This window comes from Serinus canaria, chromosome 3 (assembly GCF_022539315.1).
Source record: "Serinus canaria isolate serCan28SL12 chromosome 3, serCan2020, whole genome shotgun sequence".
Lineage (NCBI taxonomy): Eukaryota > Metazoa > Chordata > Aves > Passeriformes > Fringillidae > Serinus > Serinus canaria.
In genome coordinates, this window is record NC_066316.1 from 39,311,191 (window position 1) to 39,332,268 (window position 21,078).

The window sequence follows — 21,078 nt, forward strand, 5'->3', positions numbered from 1 at the left end:
GACTACACAGCCTAAATTTACAAAGACCATTATCCCATTAAGACAAGGTTTTGCATGCCTGATTTTATGAAACAAACAACGCAAACATTTATATTCAGGGAATCTGAAGTTGGCAAGAATATCTTTCTTTTCACCTGTGAAAAATCCGGCTCTCTTATCTATTTCCTAGGTCTCTCCATCAGCCAAAATCTTCATATGTATACACACATTTACAGTAGAAAGAGCCCAATGAACTACAATCCAAACCTAAACACAGTCATTAATCCAATATTGTAAATCAATATTCAGGTTGCTGTACCTTTATTACACCCTCCATGTTTAAGTAAAAACTAGCAGTAGTTGTATAGCAAAAAGGAAGCCTGGCTGACTTGACATGATGATTTTCTTCAAGAAAATTGTTTTCAGAATTAAGTGGATAACATTAACTGCACCTACTTAACCATAAGTGAGACTGCAATTAAATTCTATTTTAAAATAAGTATATAACTTTAATCTTATAATTTGACTGTTACTACTATTACGCCTCTGAAAAGTATTATTTTCTGCAATTGCACTCTGTATCTTGACATATAATTCACACATTTAATTTTTAACATGCCTGTTATACTGAAGTAAGAAGCCAAGTGACAACTACTAAACTAGCCCCCTAATTAATGTCATTTCCAAATGTCATACATTCTAGAGAAAATAAGTGCTCAGCAAAAATTTCACTGTGGCCCCTAATTTAGAGAAAAACTAATCCTCCTACCGTATTGATCCAATCATGTAGGGCTGTGCCAGCTGCACCACAATAGCTCCACTCCCAAGCTGGTGGCATGTGTATCCAGAATCCCAGTCATAGTTCTTTGTGTCTCCATTCAATAAGGCATTGCGACTGCGACTTACACCCTCAATCACACTGGCACAGTCTGCAATTGTTGCAACATTTTCAGTGGGAACTGTAAATTAAAAACACAAAGATGACAGACATACAGTCAGAAAACAGTTCAGATGCTAGTGGTCTTTATTTCTGGAGAAGGACTGGAAAAAAAAAAAAAAGAAAATATGCTCAACAGAAGGAAATTTAACTCACATAAAATGAACTATGAACAAGTGGTACAGATAGTTTTTATAACACAGATTCCAGAATAGCTTGGTAAATTAACAGATGGATTTCAGTACTGGTGATATGAAAGCACTCTTTTAACACAATTGGGAAAAAAATATCTTGTCCAACAAACCTTCAGAAATTTTGAAATAATTTCTTCCTGTTTTCATGATGAATTCTCCCTCTACTACAACATTCAAAAATGGCTAGAACATAGCTATGAGAAATTTCAGATATAACTGTATGAGTCTTCAGCATGCAGAAAAAGAGATAATTTTCCATGAAGAGCTAGGACTCTGTGATTTCACTGTGTTACTGGTGTCAGAAGCAAAATCTTAAGAAAGCCACTAACCAACCAAAACACCTTAAAAAACATATTGGAAGAAACTGCAAGATCACTGCCAAGTAGTAATCCAAGGCAGTGGAAAAACAATCAGTTCTAGAAAAGCTACTGCATTACCCAATATACTATCATCTGAGTCTGCTCATAAAAATTACTAAAACCACCACTTTACTATTCTAGAAATCTGATTCCCTTATTACTGAAAAGATGCACTCAACAATTCCCAGATTCTTATGGAGGAGCAGGTGTTAGACATTAGAAGTACTTCACTGGGAACAATCTGAATAAAGCAAAGCCTAACACTGCAAACTAAGAGTACTGACATTGAATTAAAATTTGTCTTGACTTCCTTTTCTTCCTGTCCTCCCTGGGAGTAAAGGAGCTTATTTGTGTATTCAATTTATATAGGCTTTAAAGAGTCTTCTACATAGAGCTGGGTTTTTTTTAATAGGAAGAAGAAGCTATTGCAGTCTTGGTAAAAAAGAAAATGAGTAAAAGATAGAGTTAAAACCAATGCTTATATTGAGGCTCCATGGCATATTCCAGACACACTCTGAGCTAAGTGATTAATTGAATGTAGTGCAGCTCAGTTCATGCAATATTTTGCCTGCGTGCCCTCTGAGTGTCATCCAGCTCCTTCTCACATTTAGATTTCTGCACTAATCCATGACCCTCCTAAGAAGATGTTACCCTGATTAGTCAAACTCCTTAAAAACTGTACAGAAACTGTCTTGGTGTGGTTTTAACGTAATTCTGTGGTCTTCCCTACAACAGCTAATTAGAAAGTGACTCCTACTGAAGTGCACAGAATGTGCCATCCTGTTCCTTTTCCCTAGGGGGTCTGCCACGCCCTATTCTGAATGTTCATTATCATCTTTTATATACGCTTGATAAATTTATTAAAAGTACCTTCTGGTGGGGACTCTGTTCCGTATTTTCAAGTCTTTTAGTTTTCTTTCTTTTTTCCATTAGAATATCTGCTTCCATTTAGGTCACTTATTTACAAATACAAACTGTCAAAACCAACAGTCTTATTTCTATTTTTCTTTCCTTTTTTTTTTTAATCCACCAGGTATCCAGCTCTTACAGTAACCAATATTGCCAGAGAAAAGAAAAGAGAAGATTACAAATACATTTTTTTTTCCTACTGTTCATACAACAGTTTTGGGCTGAAAAATCTGATTTGCTCTTATGGAACAAGAAAGACGTGTGTTAGCAAAGCAAACACATTCTGTAAGCAAACAAAAGGAGAAAAAAGGAGAAGATGATTGAGGTTACAGGACAGCAGCATCAAACATTTATTAAAACTTACTTTCTTGCCTCTTTGTCTTATGCTGCGGTATGGAGCAATGAAGAACTGGCAGTATATATAATTCTAGCAAGGGTGTTTTTATAAAGGAATGCAATTTTCAAGACATGGCCTAAGGGTCATCTATACTGACTATATTTAAAGATAAGAAAGATATGTTATTCAATTGTCCTCAGAGATCTTCCAAGATAAAAATGTGTTGTAGCCTCAGTCATATTTATCACTCCTTAAGCTTGTTTCTCTTTGTCTTTTTAACATACTTGATTTTTCACAAATTTTTTTTTTTCCCCTGAAGCACTCCGAAAAAAACAGTTAATGCTGCTGCTGCCAAGTGGCTTCCATTTCTGACTGCAGACTACTTCCTTTCATCTCTCATTCTGGACAAGTCAGTTTTTGCTTTCTGTCTATCCACTGTGACTTCACTACAATGTGGGTGGGTGGGGAAATGAAAGAAAATCCTCAAATAATTTTTTGCAACTCAGAAAGGAACAGCACAAAGTGGGTATTTGTACTGGTTTACGAAACCATCCATTAATAAACCTTCAGTAAATTATGAAAATAAACATACAGGGAGACGGCAGATAAGACTACTACATAGTCTTATTTTATAGGAAAGCAGCAATTTAAAGCATTATGGACTGTTGAATATATTTATACTGCACTCTAGACAATTGAGAATTCTCTTAAGACTCTTACAAAATTATCATTGTGAAGAAACTATAAGCAAGAAATTACACTAGAAGAAACATATTTTTGTTTTAGTTAGTATGAGGAGTGATTTTCCTCTCATGATTATATCTGTTAAATGTTCAGCTTCCAATAGCTCAATTTTTAACTATAAAATTGCATTCCTTCTCTCCTTGAACATCTACTAAACTGACAAAAATTTCCTTCCTGGCGGGTTGGAAAACAGAAAGCTAAGACTAAAGAGAAAAAGAGAATTAGGTATGCAAGGATTATTTTAGAGTTTGATCATACTGTATTAAAGAATTAAAGGAGTATTAGGCATTTTGTTTTCATTATTTTCCACATGCCAAAAGATTTGTTAAGTCTAATCTTTATCCAATATATGAATTAGCCCTTGTTTATTTGCTACATGGTAGAAAAAATGAGAAATCTACAGATTTTTCAGTTAATTAAAAGTACAGCCATATGTCCTGTCTTTCATTCAACATACTCTATCTTATTTTCTTGAGTTGAAACTTGCTGATGAAATAACTATATTTAATTTGAACCTTCAATTAAATTGTTCAAAGAAATCGAGAGCTAAAAAAATATCAACTTCAAACAAACATCAACAGTATTTTCACCTGCTTCAGTGAAAAGCCTTTTGCAAGCCATATTTAGCTGGAAAAGAAAATCCCACTAATATGTGTTTTTGTCCAACTGTCAGAAATTGTATTAGAAAAACTTCAGAGAAGGCTGATTTTTCACTTGGTACTTGCTACAGTTTGTGATTCCTAATCCAATAAATTAGAACAAAACCATTCAAGTCACTAGAACTGGCCATACTTTTCATGGCCAACTAATTGGCTGCTACAGGGCTCTTTCATCAAACATTGTGTCTGCAGAGGGCTGTCAGAAATATCAGTTGTTTTAGGAAGTGTGTATCCCTCCTTGTGGCACTGGAAACAGACAGAAAAGGATTTAAAAAAAAAGCAAAAAAACTGGAACCATATGAACAGATCTCTCTCAAAACCAAGCATGTTTCTCGCAGAAAGGGGAAAAATAATTCTGCAGTATTTAGATTGTCTTCAATTTTTCATAATTTCCTAAAGCTAGGTCTGCAGAAGAGCTGAATTATACTGCTGGGTAAGGCTGCATTGTTTTGGAAAAATGTGACCCTTTTCAAAAGGGAAAAAACAAAATATGATGGCTTTGTGTGGCGTCAACATTAAACTAGACAAAACCCAGCATCTTTCACTGCTTCCTTGGGGAGAGACAAAGCAATCTTTTACAAAGCTGAACCACACACTAGGAAACTGATATGACTGGTTTCTCCCTGTTACACATTCAGTTTTGTTTGTTCTTTTTCTTTTTCTAAATAACTGCCAGAGTAAAAGACAAGTGAATATTTATTTGTATCATTTTATCCCTTTTAAAACAAGTCTCCTAAGGCATTGAACAGCACACAAATGAAGGTTCATGATGATTCCTAAGAACTGAACAGCATTCCTCAGAGGGTGACCAAGGACATTCCAGTGTTTTTACATCCATCTTCTGCTCTTCAGTCATTACTCACCGTTCTCTCTTTCATGTGTATAGTACATATTACAAGACAGTCTGACAGACTGAGACAGACTACAGACCAACACGGCTTCATGGAAAAACCATCCACATTGCACTCCCAATGCCCTTCACCAGGCTAAAAATCAGAAAGTTGGTCGAGCCTGCATAATCCTTGACTGCTCCTCCGCACTGAGCATTGATTAAAGGATACTGAGGTTATACATTGTTTTCCCATTTGAGGCAGAACAGAGGAATTTTGTCCTCTACTAAGGTGGGAAGAAAACTCCCAGAAACATAAAGAGGCCTTGCACAGAAGCAGTTCTTTGACTTCTTGCCACTGGGCAATTAAACCATTTTACAATACACCACATGACACCAGGTACTGCTTCCAAAGCAGTCTCTTACTTGAGAAAATATTCTTTTGTTTTGAATTTTAGATTAAATAGTAATGGCTTAAGACCATTCAAAATTTCAAAAGCAGAAGTTCATTACAAGCAAGCACTATGATTGTGAGATTAAAGAATATCTGCATCCCTGTTAAATGAAAGAGTTATGTTAATATTATGAATTTAATATGGAAAACTGTTAACTTACACATTTAGAAATAATACTATGCCAAAAAGAAAAATACATCTCAACCTTAATATCTGCATTAGGGAAATAATTTCATATGATTACATTCCTTTCTGTCACCTCATTTCACAAGACAACAAACCGTAAACCAACACTTAAACACCAGACAGTGCTATAAAGAGCATTTTCTGCTACTTTTGATTCAAAACTGCTACTCAGCTACCATTGTGTTGTGTCAGTACCATATCCAGTATTGTACAAAGTAACTGTACAAATCACCTTCCACATTGACTCTTAATTGTAATATGTCAAGTCAGTAGTTTTTCATTAAAATTTTGTACACAAAAACCCAGCAGCATAAAATTGTTGTTATAATGAAACAGCACTTCTTTTTTATTTTTTGTTTACCAGCCTTCTAATCTTCACTGTATGGTGACAGCCATCACATAGACATTATGTACCAGTAGTAATACATCTGATAAATTACACTCTTCACATATACAGCTCTCTGATCAAGTTGAGTATCTTTCACAAAAATTATATAAATAATTTCTCAAGTCTCTACATAACATCTCTAACCAAATACCTCAGAGGTCTCATTTCTTTGGAATGAGTTTTCAAATGACAAATCTTCACATCTAATCTTCACTGTTGTTTTGGTAGAAGTAGGGGTCACTAAGTCTTTTTGAAAGGACCTTACAGCCTTCAAGGGCTGACCAATACTTCTTTTTTTAATAAAACAGGGTATAGAAATAGCAGCTGTGTTTGCTCTAAACTAATTTAATACCATATTTAATATCATATGGGATAAGCAATGAAACCAATGAACTGCTTTTCAAGGGTTTAAGATGAAAGTTTCTCTACTCAATCTACTGAAAGAAATCTACTTTGATTACTGCACTTTCTTATATTTTGTTGATTTTTCCTAACTGCTTTCAATTCACTTTATCTTATCTGGTCATTTCAGAAGCAGAAGAAAACATTACAAATCTTCACCACAGTAGTAAAATAAATCTGTGCCAACCCATTGGTACTCATACTGAATTTTTACACAGGTGGACCTCGGACTTACAGTCTGCTTGATTGCAGGAGCCATACAATATGGCACCTTATGGTAATCATCACACTGAAAAAAAGCATTGAATAGATATAACATCTCTTTGCTGAGAATATTTTTGAACAGGGAATACTGATAGCCAAAAATTCTGATCAGTCATAGGTATCCCTGCTTCATTTCACAACAGGACTGGCCTCAACTAGTCCCCAAATCTTCCCATTTCTATCTTTCTCACCATAAACTCTGCAGGGTCATGTATATAACTGCTGGTGCCTCACTGACAGTTGGAAGACTATCCACATCCCACTTTCAATTTACTCCCCAGATTCTTACTTTTAACTTTATAACAATTGTATTGACTAATATAAAATATAATGTTATATAAATATAAAAATATAATATAAAAAGTTGTGTAAACCTACAGGCCCCTCTCCTTCCTTACTGTTGATCACTTCAAATGACTTACATGTATAATAGCTTGACTGACCCACAGTGAAGAACAGCAAAGCTGCCCTTGATTAACAGTCAACATCAACACCAGAAGCCCTCACTATTATGTTGCTCAAACCCTATTCACCTGTAAGATTCTACAAAACCATTCTCACAGAGAATTTTTAATAAAGACATATAAAGTCTCCATCCCCTAGATTACCTCTGAAACTTAAGAAGTGCTAAAATAGATCAAATAGTTTGTCTCACCAGAATGATCACTCAACCAGTAAAAATAATTGAGTCTATGAAAGATGAGTCACTTTCAGTATAAGTTCACTTACACAAATGCATGGATTTACTGCCTTGCCTACTTATGATCAAACAATCTTTGTGTTAACACTCAAAATTATTTAAGTTCAAAATTCAGCATTTACTAAATAAGTTAGATCATCTGAAATCAATTACATACAAATATTTGTACACACTAACTGATTTTCTATGAAGTTTTTAAAAATTCATGGCTGGCAGCGCTAACTACGAAATTTAGCTCAAAGGTTTTACCAAATCTGAGATACTTTGTTTCTCTGCTAACTAGCTTACAGAAGGGAGATATTTTCTTTGAACACAGTTCTTCCTTACTGCTTTTTCTATTTTGAAGTCAATAAAAATTGCAATGCTACTTGCACACTACATAATACAAAGGGAAGGCTTTTGATTTGCCTTTGTATAATGCATGGGGAACAGGCTGGAGGCATTGGGTCTTCGTTTTTCAAGGCTAAATATTATAGTTTTCTCAGAGAAAAATTTAAAGTGAATATGGCTTGCTAAAAATCTTCCTTTCCTCCGATTTTGAAAACTGTTTTCCCTTCCATCTGTCCCGGGTGCATATTTAAAATTTGAAGACATGTTTAAAACCTGCATGAATTTTGAGAATTTTGCTGAAATTATGGACTTTATGCCACAAGTAATAAACTGTGGGAAATCTCCCCTAGACAACTACTAAATACTCTCTCTCCAATGAACTTCAGGATCTGACTTTTGTGAGTTTACATGGAAGAAAGCACAGAAACCACCCCATTTTAACGATCAAAAGAAATCAATATTAAGTCTTTGTGTGACACATTTTATCATTCAGTACCATTGGTCTGTAAGCGATTTCTACCTTAAGTAACAAAGTTACTTAAATCAGTGTCATATAAGCTGCCCAGAGCTAAGAGAGCTCCATCAGCGTGGGGTTCTGAGAATAACAGCAGCATAGCTGATAGAATGTTCTGCCATGGCTAAGCATGTCTATGACTCTTTGGGGAGAAATGAACACACGAGAGTTTACTTTCAGCAGTTGTAACCAGGCTGTATAAGAGGCCCTAAATGTCCAAATCCATCATCACTACAATAAATAGCTGTGCTTAGTCCATTCTTGTAAAAGAATTCAGGCTAACCTACTGGGAGGCATGAGCAACCACAGTGTGACATGCAAAGAAAAATCACATTGCCAGCACTGACTGACTCAGCTACAAGTGACTTTGTCAGCAGTGGTTGATTTGAATTTCAGCATTCCTGCAGCATCATTAATTAATCCACAGTACTGGAATTTCATAGAAGTTGTAAGGACTAGGCAATTAATTCTATGCTTACAACACTGTTTAACTCAATTTAGAGATTTCTGGATGGAAACAGAAATAGAGTGCAGTAATGGCCAGCTTTAAAAGGCAAGTGTTTACACCAGTTCATAAAAAAGGAAAATGGTTTTATCTCTTACCTATCAGACCTTTCTCAAGAGTAAAGGATTTGTTCGTGAACATGCATTCAAATGCCACAATATGGAAAACTTTGTTCACTGTATTGTGGGTCCCAACAATCCGAATATACCTATAGAGAAAGAAAAAAAGGTAAACAGCACAAGTTAAACATGACCAACTTCTGTTCACTTAAATATAATTGATTCAGATAGACTATAACGTGCAGACCCATAAGAACTGAGCAACTGTTTAAAAAAAAAGAAAAAGGAGTAAAAAAGAATATCAATTTCATAGCAGGTCTGCATCTAGTCCAGCATTTCATGCTGGTTCCAGTGCAATTTAAGAAGAAAAAACAATCTTTAAAGACATGTGGAATTTGTTAAAATGTTTCTGGATTAATTTGCCAAGAAAAGCAAAATTAGGGACCTTCTGTTTCAGAAATGATCTGTTAGTGCAAATATGTGCTCATGGAGGTTTTAAATACTACTACTAATAATATTAATAATAATAACAACAAGAATAACAGTAATATTCATCCATTTACCAATAAATTTTCAGCACTGTGAAAGATTTCATACAGCCAGGACAAACCCAAAAAAAGGAGTCAGGCTTTTCTTCCAAAGCCAAAAATCAATTCCATTTTATTAGGACTGTTTCTAATTCTAACACTGGATGTACAGGATATCAATGTCTGTTGGTGTATCTTTTATTATTAATGAAAAAACCCTCATTCAAATATTATGAAACAAAGCTATTCTGGGTTTAATTCCTGATGGTATAATTCACATTTCCACACCCAACTGCAAATCAAATAGAGCTGCTCTCAAACATTGTGACCTATTCACCTGCTGCATTACCCTGGAGGCTTCACCTTCCATAAACAACCACTAACCTTGATTCAGTCTGATCCTGCATTTTCTGAAGAGATCCAACCGTTCTTACTATAAATTTTGAAAAATCTCAAAAAGACTATTGTACACCTCTCAATAAATGCTGAACAAGCAACCAGAAAACTACCTAAACCAATACCAATTACTTCACAAGATGGGTTACCCACACTTACAGAAAGCTTTGTATAAATTGAAGTCATTTCAATTATCAACTATCAGAATGCATGAATCTTAAGCAATATCCTTTGTCTGACTCTCATTTACCTGGTATAATTATTCTAACATAATGGCCATTCACCAACAGCATCATTTTGGCTTGTGTTCTTCATCAGATCAAGTTGAGGAGATGCACAGTATTTTTTCTGAGATTTTCTTTTTAAACAATAAAATAACCATCACAGCTATTTACTGTGCCAATGCTCAATCTCCAAATTTCATTCAGAAATTATTTTAATAATTATAACTTGGAACAAATATTAACTCACAGATCAATCAATTATCACAGTAGCAAATGTCCTGAAAGTCATTCTATGTAGAAAAAATAAAGTGCAAAAGTGGAGAACATATTTATTATTCATAAAGAAGATGAACTTATGTTTTAAGAGTAAAGCATAACTTAACCCTTACTCTGTAGCTGTGCCAAGTGCCTGTGAAGAGTACTGCAGGAATCTTGGTTGGCAGGCAGGCACACAGGAGGTGTTTCCCCAGACCTGCCTGTGTGAACCAGCTGACTTTCTTTTATGAACTCATGACCACAGGTCGAACCCTAAGCATATGGGGAATGTCCAGAATTTAACAATGTTAACTCATCTCGTTCCCTCCAACCTCAGAAGCACAGAATTCAATTAAACACAGGAATAATTCTGGAATATTTTGAAGTGCACATGGAGCCTGGCTTGCCATAGACAATCCCTTGACTCTCCCAGGCAAGGAAGATATTGATTGAGTTGTGCTGCTTGGACACAATGCACAGGCAAACCACCAGAGTGTTACTAATGGAGATGTACTTTGACACCCTTCAGTTACGCTTCCTTGCATTAAAGAGCTTAGAGAATAAACAAAGTAACAAGATTAATAGGAACACAAGAAACTGCTCCATAATTAGCTGTAAAAGCTAATTTACTTAGTTTTTTTTGTGCTATGAAATTTTATCATTAGATCAAACTTCTTGTTTGTTCAGAGCAATCGGAAGTTGTTCAAATTCCTGTCAGCAACAAAGCAGGTTCACATGACACAAAGTTATCTATGAATCTTTGTGTGATTGCAGAGTAAAAGAATCACAGTCCAATGCCTAGACTAGCTCCACTGTCAATGGACTTTAGACAACTGATAAAGACTGGAAGACAAAAAAAAAAAAACCACCCTAATTCATTCTTTAAAGAAAAAACCTTGATCAATTTGTGGAGTTTAAACAAACTTCCCTAGCAGATAAACAGGAATGCAACATGAAAATTTGGCCTCTTACTTTTATCTTCTGGCCCTTTTTGAGAATAATGGGTACTGATAGTATATAAGTGCTCTAGAGTTTCATTCACATGTCACAGACTTCTCTAGCCACATAGAGTCAAGCTACACATGACCTTAAACTCCTCAAAACAGGAACACCAGAAAAACCTGGTTGAAGAAAATTGTTTTGACAACATAGGGAAACAGTATGTTCTACTGGATCTTGGCAGAATTTTAAACGACTGAAATTTGAATGGACTACCTGGGTTTATTAATTAGGCACCTACATGGCAACATCTCTCATTCATGCCCATTTTTACCAGAGCAATTCTTCCCCTTCATATGAAATTATGATTGTTGTACTCTGATGTGACTACATATCTGAACAACTACATTATGTTTTACTTCTGCTCTTTACATTTGTAAAGCTGACACATATAATTCAGATCACAGCTGCTGCAGATCACACCACTGATTCTGCTGTGGATACCCTAGAGGACCACAAACACCAAAGCTCGGCTGCCTACATCATCACAACAGGGCTTAGGAAATATGTGTCAAAGCATGAAAATATGCATACTCTACGAGTCATTTTAATCCCTCATTATAATAACAGCAGTAAGATACGGACAAACTCAAATATATTAAGCACAAATTCCAATCCCTTGAGAATATTGAGACAGAAGACTAAATAAGGGGAGAGAATGGAAATTAACAGGTATTTTGCACTGAAATCCACTCTTCAGTTACTATCAAAGCAAGCCAGAATAGCAACAGCAAACCCAAAGAACTAAATCTACAAAATGCGCTCTTATGAAATTGGCATTTCATTTTCCTTTGTGGAGCGTTTTGTATGAAACACCAGTGCCAGAATTACTACAGACTTTATACCTCTTCTAGCTGCTTAGAAGCACTGACATTCACATTCCAATCACTGCCACAACGATGCATGAGGCAAAGCCCAACACACAAGGGCATTAGAAGACACTGTGTTTGTTTTCCAGTGGAAAAGGAAACAGTGCTATTCAACACTGTCTAAACTCCCTTTATTGACAACTCCCTAAAAGGAATAATCCTTCAGACTCACACAGCTGAATCAACAGACCTGTGGCAGGAAGACAGAAAAAACAAGGAAGAAAAATCTATTGCCAGCATTAAATCACATGGAAGAACAGTGGACACAAATACATAGTATAAATAATTAAGCCAGAACAAACATGAAAAGCGTATCTGTCATTTGACAGAAGACAAGTTTTCCTGCACTTAGACAGGAAAGTCTAATAAAGTCTATTTTATACCAGAGGAAATCCCTGTTGCAAATATTGAAAACAACTGTGACAAATTAAATAAAACACATACACAAGACAAAATCATTGAACTCCAGTAGAAAAAGTACATCTAACACCTACAAAGCCTGGACAGTAACAAATATTTTCACCTTGGAAATACAACCGACAGTGAAGCAGTTGGAAAACACAGCACATTTTCCTTTGTAATGTGCCAGAATGTGTATGCAGGTATTTTATGCTGGGGCATTCAAGTGACTAAAAACATTAGTATACAGAACTTAAATAGGATATGTAATTGTTGGTGTACCACATGTAAGCAGTATGTCAATCAACCAGTGCTTCTCAAAGGATATACCAAAATTAACATTATGTGCTTTGAAACATAAGTAAAACTTGCACAATGTGATAATATGTTGTGTATTCCATACATAATAATCTGTAAGAATAATAAGTTTACAAATGCTTTGTTTTTCTCTAATTATTTCCAATTTTTATTTATTTAAAACAGAAAAAAAACAATTTCAGGCAAACTGGCTTTAACCTCCATCTTCACACTATATGCATCTCTAGCTCAAATGAAGTTCTCAAATCTAAGCTTGGTTCACCTGGTTTTATTTTGGGTCAGACCTCAACCCAAAACAGCTCAATTTCCTAGAACTCATCTGCAATTACACCACTTCTCATAATGGACTTCCACTATAAGAACACAAAATAAAATACAAAAAGATATGAAGATTTGGATGTCATGAAATCTACATTTAAATCATATTCCTGATTTGACTTGGCAGCCAAGCACAACTTAAATATCGTCCTCACTTATCTTTATTCCATCTCTACTGAATACATAAAATGGGACTATATTAAATTTAACTGTATTGAAAAAAAAGTAGTTTTTAAATAGAGAAGAAACCATTGTTCTTCAGAAAGTCTAGTTCTAAAACAAACTGGACAGAGGGATTCAGAGAAAAGACATGCACAGGCTCTGCACACCTTCCAGGCTGATGTGACATGAAGACAGATTCTTTCCAAAGTGAACCTCATCTTCAATAGAACTAATTTTCTTTGAATCACACTACATCCTCATGAGGTTTTATGACTTAGGATCAATTTAGCTTCATTATATATGTATAAAAATAAAAATAAATAAAAATAAATAAATAAATATAAATGTGGCCTCCACATTTTTAAACATATTGAATAGAACATAAAGAAATACAGGAAAGTGCTGTTCAGTGAAATCTGAGAATGTCTGCCATTTTCCCCAGCTTCTCATGCTCCACCAGTCTGTGAATTTATCATGCAATACTTCTTTCTTGCTCCAATGACACTTCAGTAAGTGCTGTCTAGACCTAGACTAGAATCAGACTATAAACAATATGAGAAAAAAAATATGTGAAAAGTATTAGAAAAAAGTGAGGGAGGATGGAAGGACAGAAGGAAGGAAAAGAAATATACATTGATTTCAATCCACATCAAGGTAGCTTAACAAAGAAATAACTGTAGTTTTGACCTGTGCTTAAAAAAGCAAGGAATTTTGAAATTCATCCTATAAAACTATAATGAAGATATACACAAAAATTTGTATTTTGCTCAGGCACCACAAAAATCTGACAGACAATGGTAAAAAAGGGTGGATTTTTTTTTAAATGTCTGAAAATTATTTTTAAAAAGGGAGGCAATTATTGAAAGAATTCTTTTAATATAAGTATTAATGATTCCAAGAATCATTACTAATCACAAACAGCAACTCCTGGTATTTGAGCTCACAGGCACAAGAGAATAAGAGAAGACCTCTAGGGCTCTCAAAAGGATGTCATAAATACACATAAAGAATTAAATGTTTAAGGTAAAAAAAACCCTAACAAACTGACCAACAAACAAACAAACTAAATGCTCAACAACTAAATAAACCACCACTCCTATCCAAACAGTATAACATTTTACTTACAGAAAAATACATCCAAGCATATATGCAAGAAACCTTACCATTCATTATGTTAAAATTATACTGGAAAACTACTAAACAATACTCAGTTGAAATCAGCCAAGAATTGGTAACATAAAAATGACTGATTATATATTTTTCACCAATATTTTAACAATTTGAAAACTTGTACCTACAGATACAACTCCTTGTACTTGCAGGTGTTTAGAAAATTGATGCAAAGTATTGCTGGCTCAATTTCAAATCTGCTACTCAGTTTTGGAATGCTGAAATATGGGGTAATTCATTAAGCAAAGTATGTCTCATACATTTTAAACATTTTGTGATATAGCATGCAGTGTTACTACACAAGTGTGGTCTGGATCTGGGACAAGAATGCCTTTGTTAACTGAACAAGATTTGGTTCTTTAACTAAAGATATGATCTTACAATTATTAAACCCCTGGACTACCAGTGATTTACTGATTTACGAACACCAGCCAACAGTAACTGTATCACAAGAAACATCAACTTCAATTGTTCAACATTAGGAGCAATATTTTTAGGATCAAATCCACTAAAAATAAATTACAAATAATGTCCCACCCAAAGCAGTGGAATGTCAGTTCTGAGTGCTTTGGTCCTCCGTTCTAACATAAAGTGTGCAATACCTGTTCTGCTCCTGATAACACACAGCTTAGCCAAACTTTTAAATTATGATCATTCTTTAGATGGATTTTAGAAATTATTAATGAAGACTAATATTCACATGAAATATATAGCAAATACTACAAAAGTATTTGTGAAACAAAAGTCTGATGTGAGACAGAACAGTGAAAACATCAACTATTTATTTTTAAATTCACCAAGTTCTGCCTTTTATGAAAAAAAACCTCACATGATATCCACTAGCAGTATCATCTGCTATACATTTATACCATTGGTACCTCAGTTAATCAGTGTCTCTAAACTTCCTTGCTTATACTTTCCAGCATATTGAAGACTCAACTCTTGGCTACTGCAGGCCTGAACTGAGCTATAAAATAAAGGACAAAAGAAATATTATTTATGGGCCTATTCATCAAACACAGACAGTGCAGCAGATTCAATCTCGTAAGCTTCATAGGTCTAGTTCTTTTAAAATCAAATTGTGTTTTACTGGAAATAATTGATGACATGGTGAAAGAAGATCATAAATTTGGATTACAAGTAGGTGGTCTGTATTAACCTGTAGAAACACTCCTGCACAGCTCATCAGCAATGAGATGGCAAAAGGGAAGGGTAGTGACTTCCAGTATATGTACACAAATAATAAAATATCCAGAAACTCAAGTTCACTTGAGAATAGCTGAATTATGGTTACAGACAGAGCATTTAAGACAGACAACTACTATATTGATTTCTTGTTCTCACTGCTTCTCTTTTTTCCACTGTTTTTTGTTGTTTTAATTGTAGAGTAGAGCCACATGTATCAAACAACATTTGCCACATTTCTCTTGCTGATTTAATAAGCAGTAAGAACTGTTTAATTCAGAACAGTACTCTGCACTATTGCACCAATTAAACTGATTACAATGGATATTTATTCACTGAAACATTACCATCAGCCTAGAGTGGTACACTGAGTGCCACATCCCCAAGAAAATGTTATTATTTTGTTAAAATATAGTTCTTGTTCTCCTAAAAAACAAAACCAACTTATGTTTGACATGTTTATGAAATACACCACTCTAACTTGTGAGTAGACCTACAGAAAACAGAAATATATTGACTGAGCTACCGAATTCAGATCTCTTCAATTGGTTCCTTAACCAAGGAACAATAACCACTCAAGAAGTTCTCTTCCTGTGGTTAAGCATCTAAAAATATGAAACTGTTTTAAATCTAATTTCATAAATCTTACAAGCACTTTGGGTGCAATGGTAGAAGAGAAGAAATAGCAACCAGAAAAATAAAGGCTTTTCTTCCAAACTTCATTTCTTTTAGAGTGTAATAAAAAGTGAAACTCTCACCTGCCCAAAATTCCCCTAATACTGACTGAGCTGCGCATAGGTTACTTCTAGGTAATACTAATCCAGTGGGAGTTTGCAACCATTGATACACTGACCACCTCCTCAGAATGAACTCCAGACTCAAATGGAAGGAAGAACACTACTTACAGAATAATAATGTGGGAAGTGAGGAATATAACTAACAAATAGGGGTCTGAGTACTAATTAATGCAAAAGTTAAGTAATTGCTAACCAATGGATGCTGATGCATTTGTTTGTTGAAATGTAAAATAGCATAAAGTTGTGATGGTCAGGGAGCCAGTATTTTATGCATTACCACCCAGATCACTACTTGGAGCAAACTAGAATAAAAAATAGAAATACCCCACCTCAGTGCATGAATTGATGCTGCACAGGTAATGAGCCTATGTTTAAGACAACAATAATGCATGTTTATATCAGCAAGAACAAAAAATCTGCCTTGGTCTTTCTTAGTAATGCCTTCCAAATACTTAATAATAGATTCTATAGAGCTTTGAAAGGACATGAAAAAGTCAGTACTTACCTGTGCACAAACATTTCGAACAGTTGCAGGATGACTACTTCTGTAGTGAAGTAAGCTTTATGGCCATAGAAAAAAGCCACCAGAGCAATAACTACCTTCACTATGAACAAAAAGTCTCTTATCTGAGAATGAAACAGAGCTTTATCTGGATGCCTACTTAAAAATAGAATGCATTAAGCCATCATCCATTTGGCTATCTGTATATTAAAAACTGCCAAAGAGCAGCTTCATCAACTGTTTCAAAAAGGAACTCCCTGAGCACAAGAACTGCACTGAAAATGCTGGAAGTTGCAAATCAATAGGCTTAGAGCCAAGTTATGACAAAATAAAGGATTCTTAAATAATTTAACGATCTACCTAGGATCCTCTAAAGAAACAAACTTATTTCTTTTTCATAAACCTCTGCCTTTTTCAATTCAGATAACATGTAGTACTTCTTTCCTGAGCTTAAAGCTGTTTCTGAAATATTTTCATTACGTACTGTATTAGACCCCATATCAGATAAATCTTGATTTTTTTTCCTCTACTGTTAAATTTTGAACTATGTTCAAAACCACTCAAATGTAGCTCAAAAATTCATGCATATATATATATATATATATATATATATATATATATGCACACACGTAAAGAAAATGTGAAGGAGATTTTTTAAGTGCTCTGATCCATCTAAATGCTTACCACAATATCCTTGACACCACCTCATAAACCTGTGTCACGCTTCTGTTTTCCCATCAATAGTAGCTGGAAGAAGAATTCTGCTTATACAGCACATCTCTAGCACGGACAAGAGTTTCCAACATTTGGTTTAATGGGAACTTGTTTTCTTTGACTTCTACTTTTGACTGTTGCTGATTTTACTCAGCTAGCACTTAGAATGTGGCTCCTCAATGAAGAAAAAAAACCACTATACTTGAACTAAAAAGTCAGGGAAAAAACCATAGGAGAAGACAAAAAAAGAAAAATACGTAAAAGGTATTTCCCTATACTATAGAGCAGGTAAGGCTGTGAGAATGAAATTAGTGATTTAGGATATTAGCTCTAACAATTGTACAGTCCATCAGGAACCTGCAGTTACACATTTGTGTTGGAATCAGCTAAGCTGCTCTATTCATGTGCTTCTTTCACCACAGCTACCCTCAGGATATTTGATAGCTCTCCATTGTTATTACCTTGTATGTGGCCTTACCAAAGTGGCTGTGAGCACAAACAACACTCTCCTATTCAAAATCCAATTAGATCATTACAACATTACACTGGAAAAACGGCCACTGAAAGGCATTAGGTTGTATTGTATCTTCTTCAAGCAGATTTCTTTTCCTTTAAATAACACTATTCTTGCCTCAGAAGTGACAGAAGTGCTCTGTGGAAGAGTGTCTTTTAAATGATCTACCACACAGTTTTATGAATCTCAGTTCTATGGACATAAACTTCATTAGCACATCAATTCAATTTTCCTGAATGCCTTACATTACCTTTTAAAACATCTACTTCACTTCATGAAGCTGATAATTTGAACTCAGTACTGCATTATTTTGATATGTAACTAAAAGATAAGTCAATGCATTTTATTCTTATATATGAATGCACTGAAAACATGTTTCAGGAGGCAGCTCTTTGTCATACTTCATTGCTTTATTCCTAGTTGTAACCGATGTCAGTTAGGTGGCTATTATCAGTCTAATAGTACCTTTTCCTCAATAATAATAATATTATTCTCAGTATAATGACATAAATATCCATTTAGAAATAAAGGCAATCAATATTATTTATTGCTATTTTTCATTAACTAGAAATTTACAGAGAACACAAGTCTGTGACTTCTTTCTGTCCTTCATTGAGTAGAGCCTTTGAACCTCAGAACTAAGGCTCCCCCATCTGACCTTCCTCATCTGGCCTGTCTGACCTTGTTTACCTATGCTGAAAGTCAATTTTTCACACTTGATTTTCATACCTTTTACTCTCCACCTCTCCCTTCACACAATCTTTCCTTCACCTTGACACCCCATCTCCTTACTATGTCATGTATCCTGAACTAGATAGTGTATTTGATATATTCAAAATGAATCTTGATATATTTAGAATACAGGCTCCAGATTTTAGTGGAAATCAATAATTAACCTGTGTACTTTTCATAATAAAATGACGTTTAAATACTCTACTGCCCATATATTTAGCAGGTAATTGTAGTATTGATCTATGTGATATATACCTTTTGATGTATACCCTAACCATTTTTTACGTACCTCAACACAGAGCTTTCTTGATGTCCTACAACCCCTAATGACTCAACTGCCTCAATCCTAAACTAAACTCAAACTTTCTGATAATTTCCTTTATATTACATTATAGTATTAGCTCAGAGAAGTCGGATCATTGTTTCTACCTAAAGATACACAGTTGATAAATACTTCAATTTTCAGATTCAAAACATCAATTCAGGGAAAAGATCCCAGTAACACCAAAATGCGACCAAAAGAGTGGTTTTTAGGCTGATTTCAGGGAAAGGAGTCCAGGACCACAGATACTTAGCAAAAGTGACCATAGCATAAGGAAACAATGTAATGGTATTTTTTATGCTACAGTACCATTGGCTTTACACCTTACACTACGGATTAACACACGTGGAAGTCTAACAAATAACCCTCAGAATCGGAGTAGCTGAAACCTGCATCTCTACCACTCACCTATTATTATCAATGGTAGCCAGATTAAAGTTAAAACATGGAAGTTTAACTCATGTTAGGATCATGACTTCATTTTGCTATACACATACACCATAGAAATTGGATTTCTGCAGTTATCAAACTGCACTTGAAGCTCTCTCTTATAGTCAGGGATTCCACTGTACTTGCTAATTTTCCACAAATAAGTAAGTAAAACAGAAATACAGTGACTGGACATGAACAAACTTCAGCTCTAATACTTTTCTACAGCCGTAATAATAAAAATTATTTCCCCACTGTCTGATTCCATTCTATACATAAATATCAAGTCCATACATTAATGGTGAAAACATTACAACTAGATCCTATATAAAGATGTATACGTGACAAGCAATTGGAGCAACCAGCATCTAACAAAATGCAGTGTAATGCTTAAGAGAAGATCAACTAATGTATGAGACTTGACAACATCTACCTGTGTTTCAGGAGAGATATTTAAACAAAAAGAAAAAAAAACCAAAAAACAAACAAACAAACAAAAAAAAAAAACCAAACAAAAGAACCCCACCACAATCAACCAAACAAACCACAAAATTAGAGAAAGAATAGAAATAATAGGAAGAGTGACAAAAAAAATTTTATAAAAGGAGAAAATGCAGTGAAAATTAATAAATAGGCAGCTCCACATGATTTTATACCTATTGCATTTCAACACATATTTTTAAAGGAACTTACTTTTAAGTATTATTTAATCTCATAGAGAAAAGCAACCAAATATTTTGCCATACAAAAGAGATCTGATTTTACTGTGACACCTCTTAACATACTTTGTTTCAGACTTTAAAATATTCACCATGTTTCGTGAAAGACAAAAAGAAACCAAAAAAATGGATTGGGAAAAACAGCATAATTTTGCAAATATTTTGCTAGGTATGCATAGTCAATATTAAACAGTAAAAATTCAAAGCTCATTTTTCTTATCAGTAATTCACTATTACTGCAGAATGCCAGTATTCTAAAAAGTAAACCCTGTATATATGCTTTTAGTTCTGCAACTAGAGCTTTGGTTTTCCAATTCTGTTTCAAAGCAATAATATTGCACATATATAAACTAAAAAGGACATCTAGGATGAATAAATAAAATTCAGAGGTCTGCTTTAGTGCACTGCCAATGAACAGCAGTGTAGGTGCACCTTACCACAACTGCTATGTACTATGTCTGCTTTGCACTGGTGAAGTCTATGAATCTGCCTACTCTACACCAAGAACTGAGCCTTGAAATCACTCACCTTCTCATAAATACTAAAGCTAAAGGCCTGAGACACATTTAAATTAGAATTCCAAGTTAAACCTTCATGACTTTTGAAATATTAAACCATCATCAAAAATACATTTTTAGAGGTATTACTTATATTTTATGCTATGATGTCTCTTTCCAGAAAGGGATATTTCAGACCTGTAGTTTAATGAAAGGTCTGGACTAGAGACCAGACTTCATACAAATAAAAAGCTGAAAACATGGTGAACCTTTTGGCCTG

The 21,078-nt window shown here is 34.6% G+C and overlaps 1 protein-coding gene across 2 annotated transcripts in view; it reads right to left on the reverse strand.

Moving 5' to 3' along the window:
* The window catches only part of BTBD9 (BTB domain containing 9), a 115,501-nt gene that overhangs the window by 36,521 nt on the left and 57,902 nt on the right, over nt 1-21,078 (reverse strand). For both annotated transcript variants that reach the window (XM_050971995.1, XM_030235909.2), the window contains exons 8-9: nt 8,790-8,899; nt 749-938 (exon numbers count right to left, since the gene is read on the reverse strand). In XM_050971995.1, the coding sequence (XP_050827952.1) occupies nt 749-938; nt 8,790-8,899 (300 nt within the window). The remainder of the gene's footprint in view (nt 1-748; nt 939-8,789; nt 8,900-21,078) is intronic.